The sequence below is a fragment of the Stegodyphus dumicola genome, chromosome 4 (assembly GCF_044657685.1).
Source record: "Stegodyphus dumicola isolate Sdum_Otavi_A_Nest chromosome 4, ASM4465768v1".
In the NCBI taxonomy this organism is placed as follows: Eukaryota; Metazoa; Arthropoda; class Arachnida; order Araneae; family Eresidae; genus Stegodyphus; species Stegodyphus dumicola.
The window spans coordinates 69,683,604-69,707,932 of NC_140771.1; the positions used below are offsets into that span (position 1 = coordinate 69,683,604).

At 30.3% G+C, this 24,329-nt stretch overlaps 1 protein-coding gene across 1 annotated transcript in view; it reads left to right on the plus strand.

The window, feature by feature from the left end:
* pic (DNA damage-binding protein pic) overlaps nt 1-24,329 on the plus strand; it is a 136,213-nt gene that overhangs the window by 108,785 nt on the left and 3,099 nt on the right. The window contains exons 22-24 of the mRNA XM_085815050.1: nt 8,525-8,608; nt 12,215-12,317; nt 22,088-22,211. Coding sequence (XP_085671176.1) covers nt 8,525-8,608; nt 12,215-12,317; nt 22,088-22,211 — 311 coding nt within the window. The remainder of the gene's footprint in view (nt 1-8,524; nt 8,609-12,214; nt 12,318-22,087; nt 22,212-24,329) is intronic.

A 24,329-nucleotide genomic window follows, 5' to 3' on the forward strand; every position in this document is an offset into this window, starting at 1 on the left:
TCAATAAAACCAACTATGAGTTTAATTATTATTACATAAATTATATACATACAAATTAGTTTGATGTAACATTATTTCCCTTTCTGTAGATTTTAACTGCTCAAGAGAACAGGCAATAATTCATTTAGCAGCATGTACTTTTGAAGGGATGTTTCTATGAACCTCTGGCATCAGCCTGCTATTTATTTAGAGCAGGTGTAAAGTGCTTAAGCAATCAGTTTCGTATCTTGATGGGTTCTTACCCCCTTTTTTAATCTGCTAATGCTCATCTTTTTTTTTCTTTCCCCCCTCTAGTGTTTTTTCTCCCTATATATACAGGGTTCGTACGGTCCTTAAGAGTCCTTAGATTTTTTGGAATTGATTTTTAGTCCTTAATTTTAGCCAAAATCAGCAGAAGGTCCTTAATTTTAATCATCTGAAATTTCTGCCTGTTTTTACAACTGTCATTTTGAGTGTGAATTAGTATTTTGGAGGAATATTTTTGACGAATCACTGCCATATATATGGTTATTTTTTCAATGGGTTCATGAGTTATAATTTGTTTTTATTTCTAATATAAATGATGGGATACTTGAGTTTCTAAGCAAGAAGTGAAACATAACCATTTCAAAATTAATTTTTTCGAATAAAGAGCTCTTAAACAAGTTTTCGCTTTTGGGGATGTGAATTTTTTTTTTTTTTTTTTTTTAACGGTTCTAAATTTGGCAACTTTTCAACATTTTGGCGATTTTAGGATTAGTTTCTATAGAACGTTTTAATTCCGAGATCTGAGCATTTTTTGACAATTTTTTAAAACATCATAACATTGATAAATTTCATTAAAATAATGGTAATATATTGAAATTATATTAAAAAAACATTAAAATAAAACATTTTTATTTTTCACTGTCATATTATAAAGTTTCATTTTGGCAACTTATTATACAATATTTTGAATCTGAAAAATAAACAAGGTATAATGCTATAAAGCACAAGCAAAATTGTCTATGTAATTAATTAAAAATGTCTTGTTTTTAATTTTTTCATAGTAAGAGTTTTTCCCGTGTAATTGTCTCAGAATATTCATACTCAGAATTCAGAATTTTTCCCTCCTTTTTTTTTCCAAAATATTTCTGTCTCTTTGCTGTTACAGAAATTGTAGGGATAACTTTTCTTTAGGATTTTAGACATTGCAGCTTGGAAAGTTTAGAAGGATTTGAAGGCAAGATTTATAGACCCAAGATTCTAGAAGATTCGAAAAATATGTGACAAAATGAAAAATGTCTCCATAGTATCAACACGTAATGGATGTATTTTACAGAAAGTTTGAAATGAATTTCTTACTTTTTGGAGAGCATCTGGAAGAACATTAAAAACATAATATTTGAATGTTTTACTTCTGATACTAGAAATAGAAGATACATGTTTATCTTCTATTTTCTCTACTTTTCACTAGACACAAGCATGGAAACTATCAAAAATTCTTCTGATCTTATCACATGGGCATGGATTATAGAAAGAGATTTTTTATTAATAAAGAAATTGAAAACTTACAATTTAAAACATTCATCTAATACTAATTCAGAAGTCAAACAACAAAAATCAGTGTTATAACAAAAATCAGCATTTTGTTGTTTGACTTCTGAATTAGTATTTATTCGGCGTGTTATTATGTCTTAATTCATCTGATATTTTTTAATGCATCATACACATAGCTGGCACTAGGCATTTTTCCACCTGATGCAATCTCTGTGGATCCTAAATTCTGTTGCGTAGTGCCTTTCTAAATTCTGCTTCCAATGTCTGCTCTAAATTCTAAACATTTTGTCATTTCTAGATTTCGTTCTTCAGTGTGTCTCTAAATTCTAGAAATTCTGCCACATCAGCTCTGTAACTGGCCTTTACTATATATATATATTTCATTTTGCTTCTGAATGTTCATGTTACTAAAGAAATAAAATTAGCCTCTTTTTCTGTATATTCTAAAAGCATTTAGTTTTTTTTTTTTTTTTTTTTTAATAACAGAAATCTTAATTAAATCCAAAAATTCTAAAATGAAAAGGAAACATGTTGAAGAAACTGAATACATAAAGAAAATTATTCTTCAAAGATATGTGCAGTTATTATTATGTAACTTACCCAATTGTTTATGATTTCAGCCTTTACTATAATTTCCCATTTCTATTTCTTCATATGATAGAGTTGTTGAGCCAGATTAAATTAAAATTAAATTGTATAATCTTTGAGCATTAGTCCACTTTATTAGTTTGAATTTGAGTGTTCTTGTTTAATTATGTCACTGTGAGCTGTAATTGATTTTGTTAGCATCAGAACATGCCGATTATTTAAACCTTTGTCTGATATTGTAGTTAATTTCATACATAGCAATAATATGCTTCATGTCTGTTGGAGGGTTTGGGATTATTTAACTTTTACCAGATCAGTTAAACCCTCATAGATACATTGTGGAGAGGTTGACAGGTTAGGAGATAAAGCATGCAGAAACTATCGAGAGCATTGGTTTGCATATTGAGACAAATCTCTAATTGTTAGAAAAGATGATTAGAGAGAAGGAAATCTATATAATCTAGTCAAAATGTCTGGAAAGGCTTCAAATTAAAATGACGAATAAATATTTTGTTGAGTGTTGTTGTTACAAAACATAAATGTTTTCTAGCTTTTAATGTGTAATTATCGTAATATCGTTTAAGAATCTGTGTCACAAATTATATATATATTAAACTGTGAAATTTTATTAGCTTTTGATTTTAATAGGGCTTTTTTAACAAATATTGTTAAAACAGGGTTGCCACGCTACCTGGAAAACCGGAAAGAGTCAGGAAATTCGGAAATTGACCAAAAAATTCAGGGAAAAGTCAGGGAATTTCATAAAACGGTCCCGCCAAAAAAGGCGAGTTTTGCGCCGACGTCGGAAGAGATCACTTTTTTGGCGAATTGTGTATCACGTGAGTGTCATTCGGGCAGCTGGCATAGAGCCAATTTTCGCAGCTCCAATTTGATTGTCTTTTTAGAAAAGCAAAGCAAGTTTCCCGCAACTTTTGGTTTCCAGTAACCTCGAGAATCGCATGAACTAAAGAAAGTACCTGTTCTCGTATAAAACGAAATGGGTTTAATCCTAGTATACGGTACCATGAAGGTTAGAATTAAAAACAATGTATTGTAAAGAAGGAAAACCTCTCTGCAACAGACGTGGCTCGGTTCCATCATAGCAGGAAACAGCTGTGCATGCGCGATATATCTGTCGCCAAAGCTCGAAACAGGTGTCGAAGTTCAAAGGTCACGTTATCAAGAGTTCATAAAATAAATATCGTTTAAAATGTCTTTAAAGGAAAAGAAAATATTTTTTGGCGTAAGTAAATTAATTCATGGATTAGTTATTTTGGGGGGGGGAAATCTACGAAAATCCGTTTTTAAATTTATTGCGAAAAATCCAAGAAAAAACGTTCTTTGATAAAACGTTTCTTCTTGGATTTTTCGCAATAATTTAAAAACGGATTTTCGTAATTTTCTTTTTTGTCAAAGAACGTTTCTTCTTAACACGTGTTTCTCAATTTCCTGTACACATCGCGGAGAGGGAAATTCTGGCCGTTCCGTCGTCAAATCCCTTGGCAAATTTTCCCTCCACTTTTTACATAGACGTTCTTTGGTCAGAATAATCTCCATGTATGGTACAGCGGGATTTGGCAACATGATGATGAGCAATAAACGGGTCATTTTGTTCTTGGCGACAATTTTCAAAATCATGCGAAGGCCGTTTCGTATACTAGGATTTTACAGCAAAATCTTTTTTCTTTTCTTTTTAATAAATACCTTGTCATTTTGCAGTAAAATAAAAAAATAGTAATCAATCATCTAGGATAACCATGTAATATAACTATATTCGCTAGAATATCGTTGATTATTCTAATTAAATTTTTAAGTAATTATCTTTATTTTTATGTTATTCATATCATTTAATGTTGCTTCTTCCTCTAAATTTATTTATCATTAGTAAATAATATTTCCAAATTTCAGGAAATTTTCTCTGGCGTAATCCTGAAAGTTATTCTAGCAGTATGATGACATCACGAAATTTAATGCACATATTTTTTCTTTATGTATGCTGCAAAATAAATATGAAATACCTCAATTTAGTAAAAAAATATCAATAAATAGATTTCTTTCTTTCGTTTAGCTTATTTTATTTCAGATAGCAGATTCTAATCTCAATCTTCAGTGGAGAAAACGACTCCTGTTATAATTATATTTGTGTTTTCAAGTGTTAAGGTGCCTTTTAATAATACACCTCACACAAATTAAATTTACCTAAAATCTAACCTAACTTTTAGCATTGCGTTGTGATTTATAAGAACCGGATTAGCCTCGTGTTGAACTGGGGATGATCATGAGTAATAATTAAATAAAACGTACAGTTGTTATCCAATGTATATATCTTAAATTTTATTAAGTTTTTTAAGCGGAAAAGTAGACAAAATTATCAAACAATGTGTACCAAGAATAATTAAGAATAAATGTCCTCTGGGATTTATTGAATAATTAAGTGAATTTGCTACACACTACAAGTAATACCATAATTAATTTACCTCTTAGCACAGCCAACGTACATTACGCGGATAGACTGGAATTTTCTCGAAACGTACCTGGAAAAGTCAGGGAATTTCATTTTCCTGTTTGTGTGGCAACCCTGTTAAAAAATAAAATTTAATAGGGGTCATGTAAATCCATAATGATTAAGGTTATCAAACTACCTAATTTAATTATTTATAACTAACTGCTTACCCTTAAAAATTATCTGTACATATTAAAGTGAGTTATTGCCTTTCATTAATACTCACTGTGGTCACAAGATAGAATATAAAAATGTAAAAATTCAAGTAAAACGTATTCTAATGCATCTACTGAGGCTTAAAATAATAGAAAACAACATATCACCTCTGGTGCTTTAATGGATTGGTGCTTTAATAATTGGAACCTTAAAGTATATTAACTGGGTTACAATCCCTGGAACTGTACACGAAACTAACTGCAACACTAACTGCATCAAACAGAGCCTAACTTTCAACACTTGCCAACCTTGCCTACATGAGGCCTTTCATGTTTGTTCTAATCAGCAGGTCTCTCTCTAGGTAAGCAGTAGCGGTGACAACATTCAATCTTTTATTATGAATCATGCTGATTATGATTTTAATGCTCATTTTAACCTATACTGCTTGACATAAAGTCTACTTGCTATTTACTAAACCTCTAGACTGAGCAAGTATGTGACAAAATGAGACAAAAATATTTGTTAGTAAAACATAACTAAAACGTTACTTATCTTTTTTCAAATATGGCCATTTATTTATTATAAGTGTAAAATATTTAATGCTGCTTGATAAATTTCATAATATTTATTTTATTCTCAAAGGTATTAATAATTATGTTAATAAAGTTATATTTAGTAATAATGCGTACTGCTCACGGATCTCTTTTATTTTTAGGATGGTATTAAAAAGTGAAGTTCAGACATACATATAATATTTTTAGTTGAATTTATTCAGGTTTCCATTTGCTCATAGGTCCTTAATTATGTTCATTTCTGGTCCTTAAAAGTACTTAATTTCCGTGTTCAGAAATGTGTACGAACCCTGATGTATTGAAGTTTAAAATATGCTTGATTCTAGAAACTAGGTTATTATAGCTGATTTGTTAAAAATTCCATTTCCTCAAAGATACATAAACTCCAAAAGCATTAGGTCATGACGTTGCCATGTTTGCCATTAATATTAAATCTTTGTTCCTGTCTGACCGTTTGTGTCCCAAATGATTTTGGTGAAAACCTTGATTGAAAAACTGCATCCAAATTTATTATCATCAAAAGTCTTCTATTTCATCCACAACTTTACTACATTTAAAGCCAATGGGCAAACCTACAAACAGCAAGATCTCTTTATAAAGATGTCAGTATCACACATTTTGATTGAAATTTCTATGAAACATGCAGAAAACTGTTTTTATTGTTCCTCAAAAAACTGTTTCCTGGAGTAGGATGTCAATGATATCTTTGGAAACATTTTGAAGACAAACTTCAAAAGATTATTTTTGTTTTCTCAGAACAGGCTCCTAAAGTACGGTTTACAATTTATAGAGAAATTGATAATAGCACTCAGTTTCTTGAGAACCGAAGATAGTCTTCAAACTATAGTCTACCAGAAACTCCCAATTTTGTTGAAACACTTGCTAAGAAAATCAGTAATTAAACCTCTAATTTTTTCTGTAAAAGCAAAGTTGCTCCTCATGCATGAATAAAATATAATAAAATTCATTGAAATACTAATATCCCATCACTCTATGCATCAGTTACATTTTTCAAAAAATTTAGTTACAAAATTGCTGAAACCCCATCCCTATCCTCCTGGAAATTGTTAAGAACTAACAAATTAGATGCCACCACAGGAGATACAATAGTTGTGTTATACTGTCCCCATGCTCAGTGGAGATTTTAATATTGGAAGTCAGTATATTTTTCAATATTATTACTGCATCATTAGAACTAGAAAATTATCAATAAAAATTGTTGAATATAAGAAATATATTTACAAATTCTGTTGCAATGAATACATCAATGACAATAGCACATATATGGTTAAATATCTCTTGAAGTATCTAAATAATCTTGAAGTATCTGAACAGTCAGAATAATCAACAAAGCCCTTCATAAAAGCAAACTTGCAGAGAAGTGCTAGAAATAATTGTCAGATTGTGGTGACATAAATACCTTCCTTTCAGTCTACTATACATCTATACTTTGGCTCTGAGAAATGCAGCAGCCATACACTAAGCAGCTTTTCAGGAAACGGTAGTAAAAAAAGAGGGACCATAATCAGGTCATTCATTGCACTTCCAGCTGATAACACATGCAAGTTGTCTGCAAAAGCTTCCATTTTGCTAACATTTAAAAGCAGTTCTAGCCTTCAACCTAGAGCATTTATTTCATCAGTATTGTATATCTAGTAACAAAGACCTATTTTGTACCAATTACCCATTAATTACAGAATTTGTAGTTTTATGATGTGTGAATAAAAAAAGCTGTACATTGTAGTCCAGGTACATTAATAGTATTTCATCCATTTAGTAGGAAAATCATATAAACTATCTTTGTGTTATATTTCCTGATATTAATATTAGATTCTAATATTCTGATTGTATATTGATTTAAAACTATTTATAGGAATTCATTTCTTTTGTACAGTCAAAAGTCGTTAATTCGGACACCCATAATCCGGACCTCAAAGCTACAAACTTTGCATTGCATTGCATGCATTGAGTTGATGCATGCGCGTAAGACCTTTACGGCTGCGAATATGCGTGTGCGCATGCCCAAAATACGTTTACGCATGCGCATTTAATGTATAACGGACGGTATAAGCTAAGCTAAAATTATCTAATTCAGTTAATGTCGCAGATTGCATTGTTCCTTAATCTTCGAATTGGATCCGGCTTATTATTCTTTGCTGACTGTTAGAGCAATTTTATAAAAGTAAGCTTGAACTTTTGATTATGTCAAATAGAATTTCTGATATATATTTACTAATGTGTAAAGGATCTACAAAGCGAAAGTATGTTTTGAAGTCCATTAAACAAAAAGTGGATTTGCTGCAAAAAATGGATAAAGGCATATCCTTTGTTTATCTAACCATTCCAAAATCTGTTTATCAATTTCACGCTGCTCTGCGGTGTGTGGGGGGGGAACGCCGCAGCATGCAATGAATTGGAAGTTGATCTGTCAGCACTATCCTTATTTTCAGCGCAGATGTTTTTATTTTATTTGGCTTATAATTCCTTACTAAATGTAGTATTTCATCTCGATGTACTCCATTTTTGATGTGATTTAAATCAAATTCCTCGTCATTATAATTCACTTCCAATAGCGAAGAAAGTGACACAGAGGTTATTGAAAATGAAAAAATTTCGATTGACAAATTAGTCGGTATTCTCGACCCAGCAATTATAGGACTTGAACAGCGGAAATTTGTAACTGAACAAGAAATCATGTCTGTTTATAGAATTAAAGAGAAAATATTATCACATAAAAAACGAAGCAACTTAAACAACTTACATTAAAAGAAATGTTTAATAAAGTAAACAAATAAATATTAACCCTTTTTTTTTTTTTTTTTTTTTTTTTTTTTTTTTTTGTAAATTTTGATACTCTTTAGATCATAATTGTTCTTTATTTCATAAATTACGGTTTCATATTTTTAATTTTATAATTTCTGCATGCCGTCTTACCAGATTTAAACTGATGATCTATAATCCGGAATCACCAAAGTCCCGACGAGTCCGGATTAACGACTTTTGACTGTATATGTAATATCAGAAATGTCTATCTCATATCATCAAGCTAGTAAATCTATATGTAAACAAATCTGAATAACCTTATACATTTGTAAAGATGTTATGTATTTCAAACTAAAATAAGTAATGATAATTTTAAAAGTTGACTTACCTTTATGCTATATTTTTTGTTAATTTCCTTTTAAAGGATCTCTGGTTATGCAACACCCTGGTGAAATTACGACACCAACACAAGGTTCTGTATTATTTGGTACAGTAAATGGTGCAGTAGGTAAGATATTATGCAACTTTTTAAAATTGTAAATTGATAATTTATTAAACATTGGAGTCCATATTTAATATCATCGACTTCTGTGATTTAAAATAATTAAAGGATTATGCATACATTCATTAGTAATTCTAGATCTGCTGTGAAAGAATTAGAAATTGCTGTGATTAAAGTGTAATATTATATATATAGTCTGATAAAATTTAGCAAATGCTTATTCATTGAAGTATTTTTTAAGTGGACTGATATAAATTAGAAATTAACAAAGTGAAACTATTTTTTAGTGCAAGGCATAAAAATTAGTGAGGAATCTTAAATGCTAATACTGTAAAACTATGCATATTCAAGTTTTACAAAATTTGGGTATAGAAATTAATCATAGAATCATAGATGTGGGAAAGTAATTAGCATGCCATTTTAGAAATCAGAATTTATGTCAAGATATAAATGTTTTCAAAATGCTATATATAACTCTAAATTTTTTTTTAGGTTTAAATAATGCAATTAATTAAAATTTTTCAGTCAGCCACTTAATGTAAAAAAAAAAAAAAAAATTCCCTCTTTTTGTTGCGTTTAACCAACCATATATTAACACTCCGGGCGCGTCTCGAATCTTGCGGCATCGGGCACACTGTATCTGTCAGATACCTATCTATTTTACATGTTTTCTGGTGATTTGTATTGCTTTAAAATCTTCTATTTTTATTCTTTTTAGGTCCAGGCTTTTACACTCAGACCTTTCTTTCTTTATTTTTTAATTTTTTACTTATTATTTACAATCACCATTAAACAGGTTAAAATGCCGTTTAAAAACATACGCAATGAAATATGTTAATTCAGTTGAAAAAATTTTTTAAATATAGCATTTGTTCATAAATAATTAATATCGCATAAAATACATAATATAAAATGACAAAATAAATCAGTTATACCTTAATTCGATTCTAAATTTAAGTTTGGTTTTCATTTGAACATTTCTGACACATCATTACTGCATGTTCCAAACAAAAATATTCAGCACATCTTATGCAGGAATATTGGGTCAATCTACTTTTCTTATTTGTTTGACATGTAGAGTACCTTTTGGTTACTGGGAACCTTTGCTTTTTTTCCTTCTTCAGCAGTTTGTCTGTAGGTTTGAAGTTTCATTTGCAAATCCTTCGATAAATTGGGTTTAGTCATGCGACTAACAACTTCTTCATTCATTAATTCTTTCACCAGTATTTTCAAATACTCTCTCCTGTTCTGAACAGTATTCTGGTTTCCCAAAAATACAACTAGTCCGTTTATAGCTGAAATATTTAGCATCGAATTAAATACTATCATCGGCCATCTCTTTGTATTGCAAGCACAATTATAAGTTCCAGACATCTTATCCAGAGCATCAACACCGCATTTTGTAGCATTATAAAATGTGATTATATCTGGTTTTTTTTTTTTTCATTTCCAGTGTCTGCATTTATAGCATCATCAAAGTGCATACTTGATACAAGCAAAACATTTTTGCCTTTTTTTCGGTACGTATGAAACTAAAGTGCAGTTTTTAGAAAAACCAAATAAGCTTGAATGTACTTCTTTTCCTTTAGATTTCGTAAAACAGGGAGGTATTTCTTTTTTATTCTTTCTTATTGTTCCAACGTAAGAAAGTTTTTTATCTTTTAGGTCTTTTACTATATCAATAGAGGTAAAGGGCTGTTTTCTGCCATATATTTCTAAATTCAATGTATAAAGTGTTTTAGCATCAACTGCTGCAAAAATTTTAATGCCATATTTATTTGGTTTTGATGGAATGTACTGGCGAAAAGGGCATCTTCCTCTAAAACTTTCTAATTTCTCATCTCTCGTAACATTTTGTCCCACGCAATAATTATGCTTACATTTTCCCACAAATTTCTCAAAAATTTCTCTAATAGGTGCTAATTTATCTGTTTTCCTTCTCTCATTCCTCGTCTCTTTATCATCAAATCTACAGCATCTTAGAGGAAATTTAAATCTCTTCAGACTCATTACCGTTCTAAACATCTCAATACCCATTCCATCAGTAGACCACAGTTCTTCCAAAATTTGTCGATTACTTCGCAAAACACCAGCTAATAAAAGTAAACCTATAAATGCTTTTATTTCAACGATATCTGTTAGTCTTGCGTCTCTTTCTCTACTAAATAGATCAGAAATTGTAGAAATGTATTTGTTCGTGTATTTCACAATTATTTCAAATATTTCATCAGAAAAAAAAAAACAGTTCCAAGAGTCGTATATAGTTTTTATATCTTTAACATTTCCCATTACTCCAGGTAATTTTGTGGTAATATTCTGTGATTTAACTTTGACAATTTTTCTTCCGGGCGATTTCGCCCATTTAGTGCTTTTGTCTTTTCCTACATAAAAATCACCATTGTTAAAATCATCATCATCAAGTTCTGAGTCATTATAATCACTTTCAATACTTTCAGAATCCACTTCAAATGTTTCTAAAATATCCACTTCTTCATCATCACTTTCATCAAATTCTTCAGCATTTAATTCCTCATTTCCATCACTAAACAGAATATTATGGATTAGTTCAAGATCTTTTTGATTATTCAAATCTAAAAAGCCTTTAGCATTCATCATGGGAAAATAAATCAAAAATCTGTAAGAAATCTCGATACTTCCATAAAGCTTCAGGAGACAAACATTATCGGAAACATGTATCTGACGGATACATGACGGGACAGATTTTCAAATAAGCTTAAAAACAGGAAATACTTCTACACTGAACTGGTCATTACTGCATTCCAAAGGAGGGGGTGGACAGATGGACAGATACTGATAAGGTCAAGGTCGTGAGAAGAAGTTTAAGGGGACAAAAACAGAGATTTTGACACGTCTATATCTGTCAGATCAACGCGCCTGATGGAGTGTTAATATTCATTTACAAGTATAGGCCTAAGAAACTTTTAACTCATATTAGTATAATAACATTTCCCACTTTATGTGAAGTGGGAAGTATATTAGCCAGTAAAATAACGGGGTAATAATTATACTTGCATTGCGTGTAGAAGTTCGTAGAATGTGAAGGAACATTTTTCAAGACAGTATTCAGCATCTTTATGAACAAGCATGATTGTGCATATTTTAAATAAATAAAAATCTTATGTTCAGAATCATTTTCTTCCCATGACATATATGTTGTTATTTGTAGTTCATAATTTCATTCCCTTAACTCGTATTACTTTGAAAACTATAGTGTAGCTCACTGAGAATTATGCATTCAACTTCTATGAGTGAATCTAAAAAAAGCTGTTTTATTTTAAAGATATTATAGTATGAGTAAAAAATTTTTAAAAATAAGTTGTAAAATGTTGATTTAAGGAACATGTAACGTTGAAGCTGTATACTGTATCACATAAAAGTTGTAACTTACAATGTTTTTTTGTATTAACGTATTTTGTTAAATTCGTTTAGATATTTTTTTTCCCTCTGTGCTGTTATTCTCCAAGAAAGAATTTATTTTTATTATTTAAGAAAAAAATCACTTTATTTATATATTGTAAATAAATTCTAGCTTGTTTTTTTGGGGGAGGCTATTAATTAATCTGTAAATTTACTGTGTGTTTGTTATTTTAGGTCTAGTTACACAACTGCCTGAAGAATATTTCTTGTTTTTGAATGAAGTGCAAAGTAGGCTTACAAAAGTAATCAAATCTGTTGGGAAAATCACACATGCATTGTATCCTTTCATTTAAATTTATCTATTATTTATATACTTAAATTTTCTCATCATATATATATATATATATTTATTTTATTCTTACATTTACTCTAATTTGGATGACACTCCCCTTATACGTTTTTTAGACAAAAGCTGGTCAGAAGGATAAAATAAACTGTTAAATAAATAATAAAAATGTGGCTGCTCTGAAATATTTCTGTTTAAAAGTTTGATGATCTTAGACTAACAAAGTTCATGATTATATTTCTAGCAGAGTAATATAAATAGATTATGTACAACTTTCAACTGCATATAATGAAAAGTCCTTAAAGTCTGTAATTTACATGGTTCAGTAAATAATTACAGAAAACTTCCATCCATTTTATTGTCTTGAAGAAATGATATATATGTAAAATAGAAAATGTTTATCTTTCAAATAATAAATTAATAATAGCCCTTTAACTCCCATCTTCATTCTAAAAATAAAAGAGCAATAATTTTTCTAACTAAACTCCTTGCAATTCTGAAAAAGATCATCTTGTAACAAGGTTCGTACGGTCCTTAAGAGTCCTTAAAGGTCCTTAAATTTTTTGGAATTGATTTTTGGTCCTTAAAAGTCCTTAACTATGGCCAAAATCAGCAGAAGGTCCTTAATTTTAATCATCTGAAATTTCTGTCTGTTTTTATGACTGCCATTTTGAGTGTGAATTAGCATTTTGGAGGAATATTTTTGGCAATACACTGACATATATGGTTATCTTTTGAATGTGTTCATGGGTTATAATTTGTTTCTATTTCTAATAAAAATGATGAGATACTCAAGTTTCTAAGCAAGAAGTGAAACATAACAACTTTTCGCTTTTGGGGACGTGAATTCTTTTATTAAACAGCTCTAAATTTGACGACTTGTCAACATTTTGGCGATTTTAGGATCAGTTTCTATAGAAAATTTTTAATTCCGAGATCTGACAATTTTTCGACCAGTTTTTTTAAAGCATCATAACATTGATAAATTTCATTAAAATAATGGTAATATATTGAAATTATATATAAAAAATAACATTAAAATAAAACATTCTATTTTTTGCTGTCATATTATAAAGTTTCATTTTGGCAACTTATACAATATTATGAATCTGATAAATAAGGCATATTGCTATAAAGCATAATTTACGAAACAGCTCTTAGCAAGAGCAAAATTAGCTATGCAATTAATTAAAAATGTCTTCTTTTTAATTTTTTCATAGTAAGCGTTTTTCTCATGCATTTGTCTCGAAATATACAAAATTCTCAGAATATGCATCAGCTTTCTCTATAAAATTAATTTTACACTTTTTCCCTCCCTTTTTTTTTTTTTTTTTTTTTTTTTTTTTCAAAATATAGCTGACTTTTTGCTATTACAGAATTGGTAGGGATAATTTTTCTTTAGTATTTTGGATATTGCAGCTTGGAAAGTTTAGAAGGGTTTGAAGTCAAAATTTATAGACCCACTATTCTAGAAGATTCGAGAAATATGTGACAAAATGAAAAATGTCTCCATGATATCGACATATAATGGATGTATTTTACAGAAAGTTTGCAATGAATTTCTTACCTTTTGGAGAACGTCTGGAAGAACAATGAAAGCATAATATTTGAATGTTTTACTCCTGATACTAGAATCTTTTTCTTAACATGTTTATCTTCCCTTTATTTTCTCTACCTTTCACTAGACACAAGCATCAAAAATATCAAAAGTGCTTATAATCTTATCACTGGGAAGGCATTATAGAAAGGGATTTTTTTATTAATAAAGAAATTGAAAACTTATAATTTAAAAAATTAATCTAATATGCCTTAATGCATCATACACAGAGCTGGCAGTAGGCATTTTCCCACCTGATGCAATCTCTGTGGTTTCTAAATTCTAAACGTTTTGCTATTTCTCGATTTTATTGTTTGGTGTGTCAGTAAATTCTAAAAATTCTGCCACACCAGCTTTGTAACCGGGCTTTACCATATATATTTCATATTTCATATTTCTTCTGAATGTTCATATTACTAAAGAAATAGAATTAGCCACTTTTTCTATACATTCTAAATGCATCTAGTGTTTTTTAGAATAACAGAAATAATTAGATCCAAAAATTCTAAAATGAAAAGGAACCGTGTTGAAGAAAGAAACTGAATACATAAAAAAATTATTTCTCAAAGATATGTGCAATTATTATTTTGTAACTTACCCAATTGTTTATAATTTCAGCCTTTCAGTTTATGATTCAGTCGGGGGGGGGACTATTTAACTTTTACCAGATCAAGTAAACCCTCATAGGTACCTTGTGGCCATGTTGACAAGTTAGGAGATAAGCACGCAGAAACTAGCGAGAGCATTGGTTTGCATATTGAGACAACTCTCTAATTGTTCGAAAAGATTTTAAAGAGAAGGAAATCTATATAAACTAGTTAAAATGTTTGAAAAGGCTTCAAATTAAAATGAAGGATACATATTTTGTTGAGTGTTGTTACAAAACATAAATGTTTGAGTGTTGTTACAAAACATAAAAGTTACAAAACATAAATGTTTTGTAGCTTTTAATGTGTATCCTAATATCGTTTAAGGATCAATGTCATAAATTACATGTATTTTAAACTGTAAAATTTTATTAGATTTTGATTTTAATAGGCTTTTTTAACAAATATTGTTAAAAAATAAAATTTAATAGTGGCCATGTAAATCCATTATGACTAAGGTTATCTAATTACCTAATTTAATTATTTATAACTAACTGCTTACCCTTAAAAGTTATCTCTACCTATTAAAGTGAGTTATTGCCTTTCATTAACACTGTGGTCACAAGATAAAACACAAAAATTTAAAAATTCAAGTAAAACTTATTCTTTCCATCATTCTTTGGCTTCTGGTGAAACTTAAAAATAATACAAAACAACTTATCATCTCTGGTACTTAAATCGCTTATTGGAACATTAAAGTATATTAACTGGGCTACAATCCCTTGGAACTGTACACAAAGCTCTGACACTAACTGCATCAAACAGAGCCTGACTAAGTTTTAACACTTGCCAACTGTGTCTACATCAGACCTTTCAGGTTTGTTCTAATGAGCAGGTGTCTCTCTAGACAAGCAACAGCAGTGACAACATTCAGTCTTTTGTTATGAATCATGCTGATTATGATCTTACTTCTCATTTTATTTAACCTATACCGTTTGACATAAAATCTACCTGCTATTTACTAAACCTCTAGACTGACTAAGTATGCAACAAAATGAGACATAAAAAAATCAACATAAAGCTAACTATTAGTAAAACGTAAATAAATGTCATCTTCTTTCAAATATGTCCAACTATTATAAGTGTAAAATATTTAATCCTACTTGATAAGTTGTATAAAGTTTATTTTATTCTCAAACTTATTAATCATTATGTTAATTCATGTTTAGTAATAATGCATACTACTCAGGGATCTATTTTATTTTTAGGATGGTATTACAAAAGTGAAATTCAGGCATAGAATAGTATTTTCAATTGAATTTATTCAGTTCCCATTTGCTCATAGGTCCTTAATTTATTCATTAATGGTCCTTAAAAGTACTTAATTTCTGTGTGCAGGAATGTGTAGGAACCCTGTGTAATCTCTATTGCCTACTTATCCATGAAATCTAAACCCAACGTCTGAACATTAATCTGTCATGTGATCTGAAATGTAATCTGGTATAAAAGGTAATTGCTAAGCAGCAGCCACCCAGAGGTTATTTTCCATTTTTGTCCATTGTCTAAAGAGATGTAAGCTGTGCAAAATTGTGGGGTGTATTTTCCATTTGTAAATGATGATGTACCATAAAAAAGAATATGCGTCCTCAGAATTAATTATCAAGGAATAAAATTATGTGTGGAATTGACACAGGGTTCATAGCGGTCCTTACAAGTGCTTTTATAAGTCCTTATATTTGAAAATAAAATATAAAGGCCCTTATAGGTGCTTACTTTTTCTTTAAAGCCCCCCTTTTTTAGTGCTTATGTTTTGCTTTTAGTGCCCCCCCCCCCTTTTTTTTTAAATGAACGATCACGTTTTCCCTATACAAGAGCTGAAACTAAATAAACAACTTTTCTTCCTTATACGGAATGTCAGATGGTGAATCATACTCCCAGAAATACCTTATCCCCCTTTCTCTGCATTAAGGTAACCTTTGGTGCAGGGGAGTACAGAAGGTGCATGTCGTTCTATTGGTCAAAGAATTGCAAAATGGTAGAAAATTCCGGTATATTCAGTATTCTTTTCCTTCCACCCAAATACTACACATGTTTGAATTTCTATCAAGATTTTAATAATTTGCTTTCTTGTTCCACGTGGTGAGTTCATATTCGCTTTTATTATGATCGTTATGCTTATATTATGAGCATATGTATAAATATTTATAATAATATAGTTGCAGTAATTGCTGAAGTATAGATAAACTAACGAAAATGGGTAAGTGTGTTTTAACTCAGGTTAGCTTTCTAAGGAATAATATTCGGAATGGCTTAAATGAAGGGAAAGTAATCGAATAGTCAAAATAATTTCCCCCGCCCCCAATACATTATACAGTACGAAGGTTGAGAGGTTCTCCCCTTTCTCTGCAAAATGTCAAATATTGAAACCATTACATTTCGCTGCAAAACAATCAATGGACTTTTTTTTTTTTTTTTGGTCACTTTCCAATCTGGATTGAATAGGATGAAAATTTCTGCGGTCTACCAACCCAAGCGAAGAATGATTCTATTCCGGAAATATAATGCAGTCTGTTCAAAATTAGAATGAAAAACACCCCAGATTGATAACTCTCTTTCTTTTCCTATATTTAGGTCTTTATTCTCCGTAGCTGTTGATTCCGATTGCATAATATCACGTACGGAGGAATTATGGGGGGCGTATTGCGCAATAACGTTTGCAGAGAGAATTAATTTTGATATTCAGTCTGAGATTTGTTTATGAAAACTTAAAAGTTTTATTGTGCTTGCTAAGCAGAATATTTTTCAGTTCCGTTGGTCTATTTTTATATGATGCACATATCGAAATGTCAAAAGCATTTATTTAGCCGAAAAAAACTAAAGAATGGCTACAATCCACCCCCCCCTCCTATTTTTCCAGTTACGCTCGACTATCCGGAGTATTCGGCAGTTTCCGAGTATGCGAGTTAGTTAAGCTTTTACTGTTAAAGGATGACTGCATGAAGCAATTTCTCGCCTTCTGATTTCAGAAATGTTCCTCTTTTTTTCTTAAATTACTTTGCTTGCAATATCTGCTAAGGGAAAACTGTTATACAATGAAAATTTAGAAAATGTTCAGAATTTTCAGTAAAGTTAAATTATTTAAATATTAATATGAGTGGAAAAATAAATTGTATTTATTATTAGGTGCCAAACGAATACAATTAATATGGCTTATTATTATTTATTTTCTATATTTTGAACTGAAATTTTGTCATTAAATCTTGTAATATTGTTTAGTTCTGCATAGTTCCCCCCCCCTCATAGTAAACTAGTTCTGTAAATTGAACTGTTATTTAAAATTAAAAAAAAAAAAAAAAAAAAAAATACTTTCCATGGTTAAGATAATGCTCATTCTCTCTTAATAAATATTTCATTTCTCATACTTTAAATTATAAGTCTAATTTTTCTTTTAAGGATATGCAGTTGTGTTTAATGTAATTAGACAGGTGCTTATTTTTTTAACTAAATTTTGGCTACGAACCCTGTTACAGCTACAAATCTCTCCTTGAAGTGTCATTTTTTTAATTATGCAGTAGTCTCTCCAAGTTTTTATCACATATATATTACAGGCAATGAGTCAATGGAAATGGGGCTTTTGCTCTATGGGAGTATTAGTACAGTCGAGGCTAAAGTAAAATGTAGAACACATTCATCACAATACTTTCATCAAGAACTGGAAAACTAATTAGATGTTGACACTTTGAGATTCAGTAGTTTGGAATAGGTCTAATTAAAAGTCCTACGGAAGCCAAACAGAAACCCATAATTTCAAACATCAGGAATTTTCAGCAGAACTGCCAAGTTGGTTTAAAAGTAACATAGTGTTTTGGCTTTCCAAAGATCAAATGCATAGGAGAGTATTAAAGTGATTCTATAACTGATTTCTTTACAGATTGTTATAATGTTGTTACTCAGCCTTTCTTATTGTTATAATGTTGTTACTCAGCCTTTCTTATTGTTATAATGTTGTTACTCTACCTTTCTTATTATAATCTTGCTACTCTGCCTTTCTTTCCTAAGTCAGCTGAATTAACACTTCAGTAATTTTATTCATAAGTAAGTGATGCTAAGTTGTAAGCTGTACTTTTTTTACACCATGCTATATGGGTTTTATTTACATGAAAATGGTGCAGAAGCCAATCTGAATATTTTTTATTTTAAGAATTGCTATCAGTGAATGTTAACAAGGCTTGTGAATGTCCCAAAGGAAAAGTTTTAATCTCAAGTTCAAGCCTAGAAATTTTTGAGATGAAAAATGATGAATTGAAGGAATTCTTTATGCTGATGTTACTCAAAAAGGCATATTTCAAAGAAAATTAAGACTGTATCCAAAGCAAGTTTTGCTCTACATCCAGTGTGATATTGGAGGCATGATTAATTTTGAACAATTAGAAAATAGCCAAACAATTAATGCAAGCATCTGTAGTCTTGAAACATCTTAAATAGTTTAAAATGTTCTTTAACAGTGAAGTATTAATCAACAGCCATGATATGATTCCATCAATTGGTTAACACTAAATCATATGCCCCAGTGTGACTCAACAACGGCTTAATAATAAAAAATTCTTATTGATCTGCCTAAAAATTCAGATATTGCTCCTTTCAGCTTTTACCAATTTAAGCCACAGAGCATTTCTTGTTTGCTAGGACATCTACAGTCAACAGGAAGATTAAAAGGTAATAAATAAATATTTTGCCATAATATCAAAAAAGGACTGAAGAATTGTCTGAAAGATAGGGAGAAGGGATGAAAAATGATAAATATTATATTCTGTATTAGTCATGCATTACTTTCTAATCAGCCTGATAGCATATGCAGGAACGTGCTAAATAAACATTGCTAGACTAATATGTGAAATAGAAGATGACTAACCATATATTATTTCCTGCTGTTGTAATTTCTTAAGTAACTGTTACAGCACATAGTAACAAGGCAATGTATATGATAACTTCCAGCACATATGTATGTAAGATATAACAAAATATGATGGCTGCATTAAGAAATGATTTACAACCTCAAAATTAACTATTCTAAATTGTGTGTTCTCCCTCCTAAATTCATCTGTTTTCCCAAATTCGAGATCTTTCTATATGTTACGTAATGCTTGAACCTCATATTCTAGAAAATTAATTTTTTTTTATCAAAGTTACACTTAGACTGTTTTAATTTTATATTCTCTTTTTCACATAATTTTATATTCTCTTTGTCACATATCTGAAATATTATTTTAAGATGTTGATCAAAATTTGGGGAAAACACTATAATGTCATCAAAATAATTTAAAGCAAACTGAATCAAATATAAATTTATGTAAGAGCTGTTTGGAAAACAACTGGAGAATTTTTCCAACCAAAAGGTAATCAATCTATTGAATTCATAAAGACTAAAGTTTGTAGTAAATGCTAGTTTTCCAGTATCATTTTCATTTAATTTTATATGCCAGTAACCAGATGCTAAGTCCAATATTGAAAAATTTTTTGCATTTGTTGATTGCAAATGCAATACAGCATTTGTTAATACAATACAGCATCAGTTCTAGGGATAAGTTCAGAATCTGTTTTAGTTATTTGGTTAAGTTTCCGAGAGTTTCCGATAGTTTTGGCCTGTTCATCTCTCTTATAAGCTAAAGCTACAGGTGCAGCATAAGGACTGAAGGACGGTTTTATAATACCAGCATTTAACAATTTGTGTATTTGTTTTTTTAATTTCACTATTATCTTTAGGAGATGCTCGATAGGATTGAGAGCCTATATGTAATTATGAAATTAAAACTACTCATGGAGGCTCGATATTGATAAACTCACATCATATTTATTTATAACAAATACATGATTATAGTTAGTTAATAATTTTTGCAATTAATCATCATCAATTTCACTATTTTCTTAGTATTTGCACTATCTAAGATTTGATTAGTTAATGCAGACACTGCGATGACTTTTCCATTGGACACACAGGATATGTATCAGGTTAGACTCTGCTGTAATGTTTTACTTTTTGCCGGAGATAAAAACAATTCACGCTTTAGTCATGGCCGAAACTACTGCTGCATAGATGATTGGAAACTGCATCATAGTGGAATGATCCAATAGAATTTAGGACAACCAGCTTGATAGTTAAACATAATTTATTTCTGGATGACAAGTTTCTTAGCACATATCTTTATAACTGATAGAAGATTAGGGGTTCTAAATGTGCACCAAAATTTAGATATGCAATTACATTTTAAATAATGGTGATGCCAGTTATAAAGAGGCTGAGCAACACGCTGTCAGCAGGCACGCGAAAGAGAGAGGAGACTACATAGTTAGTAGCTGTTTATACTAGATAGGTGCATAAGTATAGCTAATCTGTGATTGGTTAATTTTGGGTTTTATTTCCATATTTCAAGCAGCATTATGTAACGGAAATATTTTGAATTTGGGAGAACAGATGAATTTAGGGGGAGAACACCAAATTTAGAATAGTTAATTTTGAGGTCACCAATTATTTCTTAGTGCAGCCATCATATGTTGTTATATCTTACATATTTATGTCTAAATTCATCTGTTCTCCAAAATTCGAGATCTTTTCATGTTACATAACATTGCTTGAAAAATGTAACTAAAACCAAAAATTAACCAATCACAGATTAGCTGTACTTATGCACCTATCTAGTATAAATAGGTACTAATTGCATACTCTGTCTTTCGCCTCTTCGCCCTGCCTGGTGACAGTGTGTCGCTCAGCCTCTGCTAGCTATTCACCATTATTTAAAATGTAATTGCATATCCAAATTTATGGGGCACGTTTAAAACCCCTAATCTTCTACCAGTTATAAAGATATGTGCTAAGAAATTCATCATCCAAAAATAAGTGATGTTTAACTATCAAGCTGGTCGTGCTTCTTCTAAAATTCCATCAGGTCATTCATTGTGACACACACAATTTCCAATCATTTACCCAGCAGTAGTTTCAGCCATAACATGGAATGCTCTTTTTTTTTTTTTTTTTTTTTTTTTTTTTTTTTTTTTTTTTTTTTTGTCTCTTGCCAAAAGTAAAACATTACATGTATATAAATTATATAATGATAAATCAGAAAATGAAGGCATTTTATGCATTTAATTACATTAAAAAGTCAAATTTATGTAATGTATTAAACTTGAAACATCTGCTTCCCTGCATTTACTGCTGTAAATTAAAGCAAAGGATTAGAATTCTTGTAATCAGTAGATACATTATCATTGAGTTGCTGTTTGAATTCTTGCTTGTGTTCTGTGAATTGATATTTTAATTAATAAACTGTTTATTGATTTTTAATTCTTTGTAGAAGTATTAGCTTTTTAACAGATAATCTCCTGAAATATTCTCAGTCAAAACTAGAATGGAGCTTAGGACAGTGACCTTCATGTGCTTTATTAAGTATTGTTAAAATAAATAAACCAACCTTATTAACAATAATTAATAAACGAATTAAATAGCAAAATGTAATTCCTGTTGTCAAAATAATATTTTTTCAAGATTATTTTATAGTTACATTAACTTAATTTGAATACAGCTACAGATCGTTTTCTACTGAAAGGAAGCAAGAGGTATCTTCAGGCTTCATTGATGGTGACCTCATTGAGAGTTTCTTAGATTTAAGCAGAGACAAAATGAAGAAAGTCGTTCAAGGAGTCCAGGTAAAACAGTTGCTGTCATGTATGGTTGTTAGCAAATTATAATACATATAATAAATGCAGAAATATTGTTGAATATACGAAACTATAGTTATTAAGATGATAAAATTGTGAGGAAACATGCAATATATATAGCAGAATATATTTGACAGATCTCTGAAATTATCATTTTTATCTCTGTTGTTCTGCATAACCGAAAGTTTCTGTAAAATGAAATTGTTGCCTGAGAATGTGAGTTGTAAGAAATTTTTTTAGAAAATGTAACCTAACTAATTTCATTGATTTTGTATTTCAGTGGCCATTGGCTTTAAAATCCGAATTAAATATATATTCATTTTGCTTTTGTAGCTGAGTGATAATATGTCACAGCTTAGAATATATTAATATATACAGTAAATTACTATCAACTATTAAATGAAACATATCAAAATGCATATTTTCCTTGTTTGGAAATAAAATTTTAAAATAAGTTTGCTGCTTCAAGATGTTGTCCGTTGAAACCTTTGTGGAGAAAACATCCTGGTACAAAACATCATTGTTGAAAATAAAGCGATTCAGTTTGCAGTTTAAAACCATCATCGTCGAAAATATCTTGGTAAAAAATAAAGCACTTACAAATAATCACATAATGATAACATCGCATATATGCGTTTTCAGGCTTTAAATGTTTGCATAATGGTTTGTGAGTGCAAGAAGGAATGTGGAATGTTTTTTCTTTTATATTTGGTATTTTTAAATTAAATAATAAATGTTGCTGTAAAAAATAAGGAAATTTAAGCATTCAAAGACTGAAAATGACTGAAAAAATAATTCTTAGTATAGCAGTTAAGTGAATTTTAAGCTTTTATAGTTAACTTATAAAGGTTATTAATTAATTAAACTTTTTTGTAAAGTTTATATTGGTAATTTTTCATGAAAAACATACTCTAAAAAAAATCAGAAAAAGGAAGATGAGTAACTAACTATTAGGTTGTCCGGAAAATAATGCAGGTTTTTAACGTATATCTTTAAAGTATCATAACTCAACTGAAAAACAATTTTATTAATCAAAATAAGCACCAGCCGAATCACTGCATTTTTGCAGCAAGATATAAGTTTATTTATGCCGGTAGAAAAAAATCTGAAGTTCTAGACGCGATAAAGTTGTCAAAGGTGTTTTTGACCTCATCTTGGTTTCTGAAGCATTTCTTCTGCAGAATGTTGTCCAGATGTTTGAAAAAGTGGTAATTGGTAATTTTCGTTGATCTGATTTAATCGTTTCGCCCAGATTTAGGAAGCTGTGGTGGACGAGACCGGCCGGAGACCACCAAACAGTCTGCACAATTTTCTTGTGGTGCAAATTTGGCTTTGGAAAGTGTTGTGGTATCTGACCACTGTCCAATCACTGAGTTGAATGTCACCAGTTAGAAAATCCACTTTTCATCACACGTAACAATTCAATCAAGAAAAGGATCATTTTTGTTGCAGAGAAGAGCAGACAACACTTCAAAACAGCAATTTTTTTTTAAATTTTCACTCAATTAAGCACCCACTTGTCGAGCTTCTTTGACTTTCCTATACGATTCAAGTAATCATCAATTGTTGTTTTGCTTATACCAAGCTCCTCCGCAAGCTCTCGAACAGTTGTGCACGGGTTTCTTTCAATTTAAGTCTTCAAATCATGGTCGTCAACAGCTAAGAATGTTCACAATGCGCTTGGTCTTCCAGGTCAAATTCTCCACAACGAAACTTTTGGTACCACCGTTGAACTGTAGATTCGTACTGTAGAACACTTTTCTCGCCCCATACTTTGTTGACATTGACATTCATTTGTGCTGCACTGTGGCCTAGCTTTTACTCATAAAAGTAAATTTGCAGAAAATCCCGTTTTGACATCTAAACAAAAACACCTAGTAAATATTTTTTGAAAATAATGTTGGAACAAAATGATTATTGTAGAAATATAGAGCAAAAATAGAGCTTCAAAATGATATATAAACCAATGTAATTCAAAATATTTTTGTTGCTAAAAATGTAAAGGAAAAATAAATAATTGCAAAAACGTGCATTATTTTCCAGACAACCTGATACATGTGGTTGTTTATTATGTTATAAAATTATGTTAACTGCTATTAGTAACAT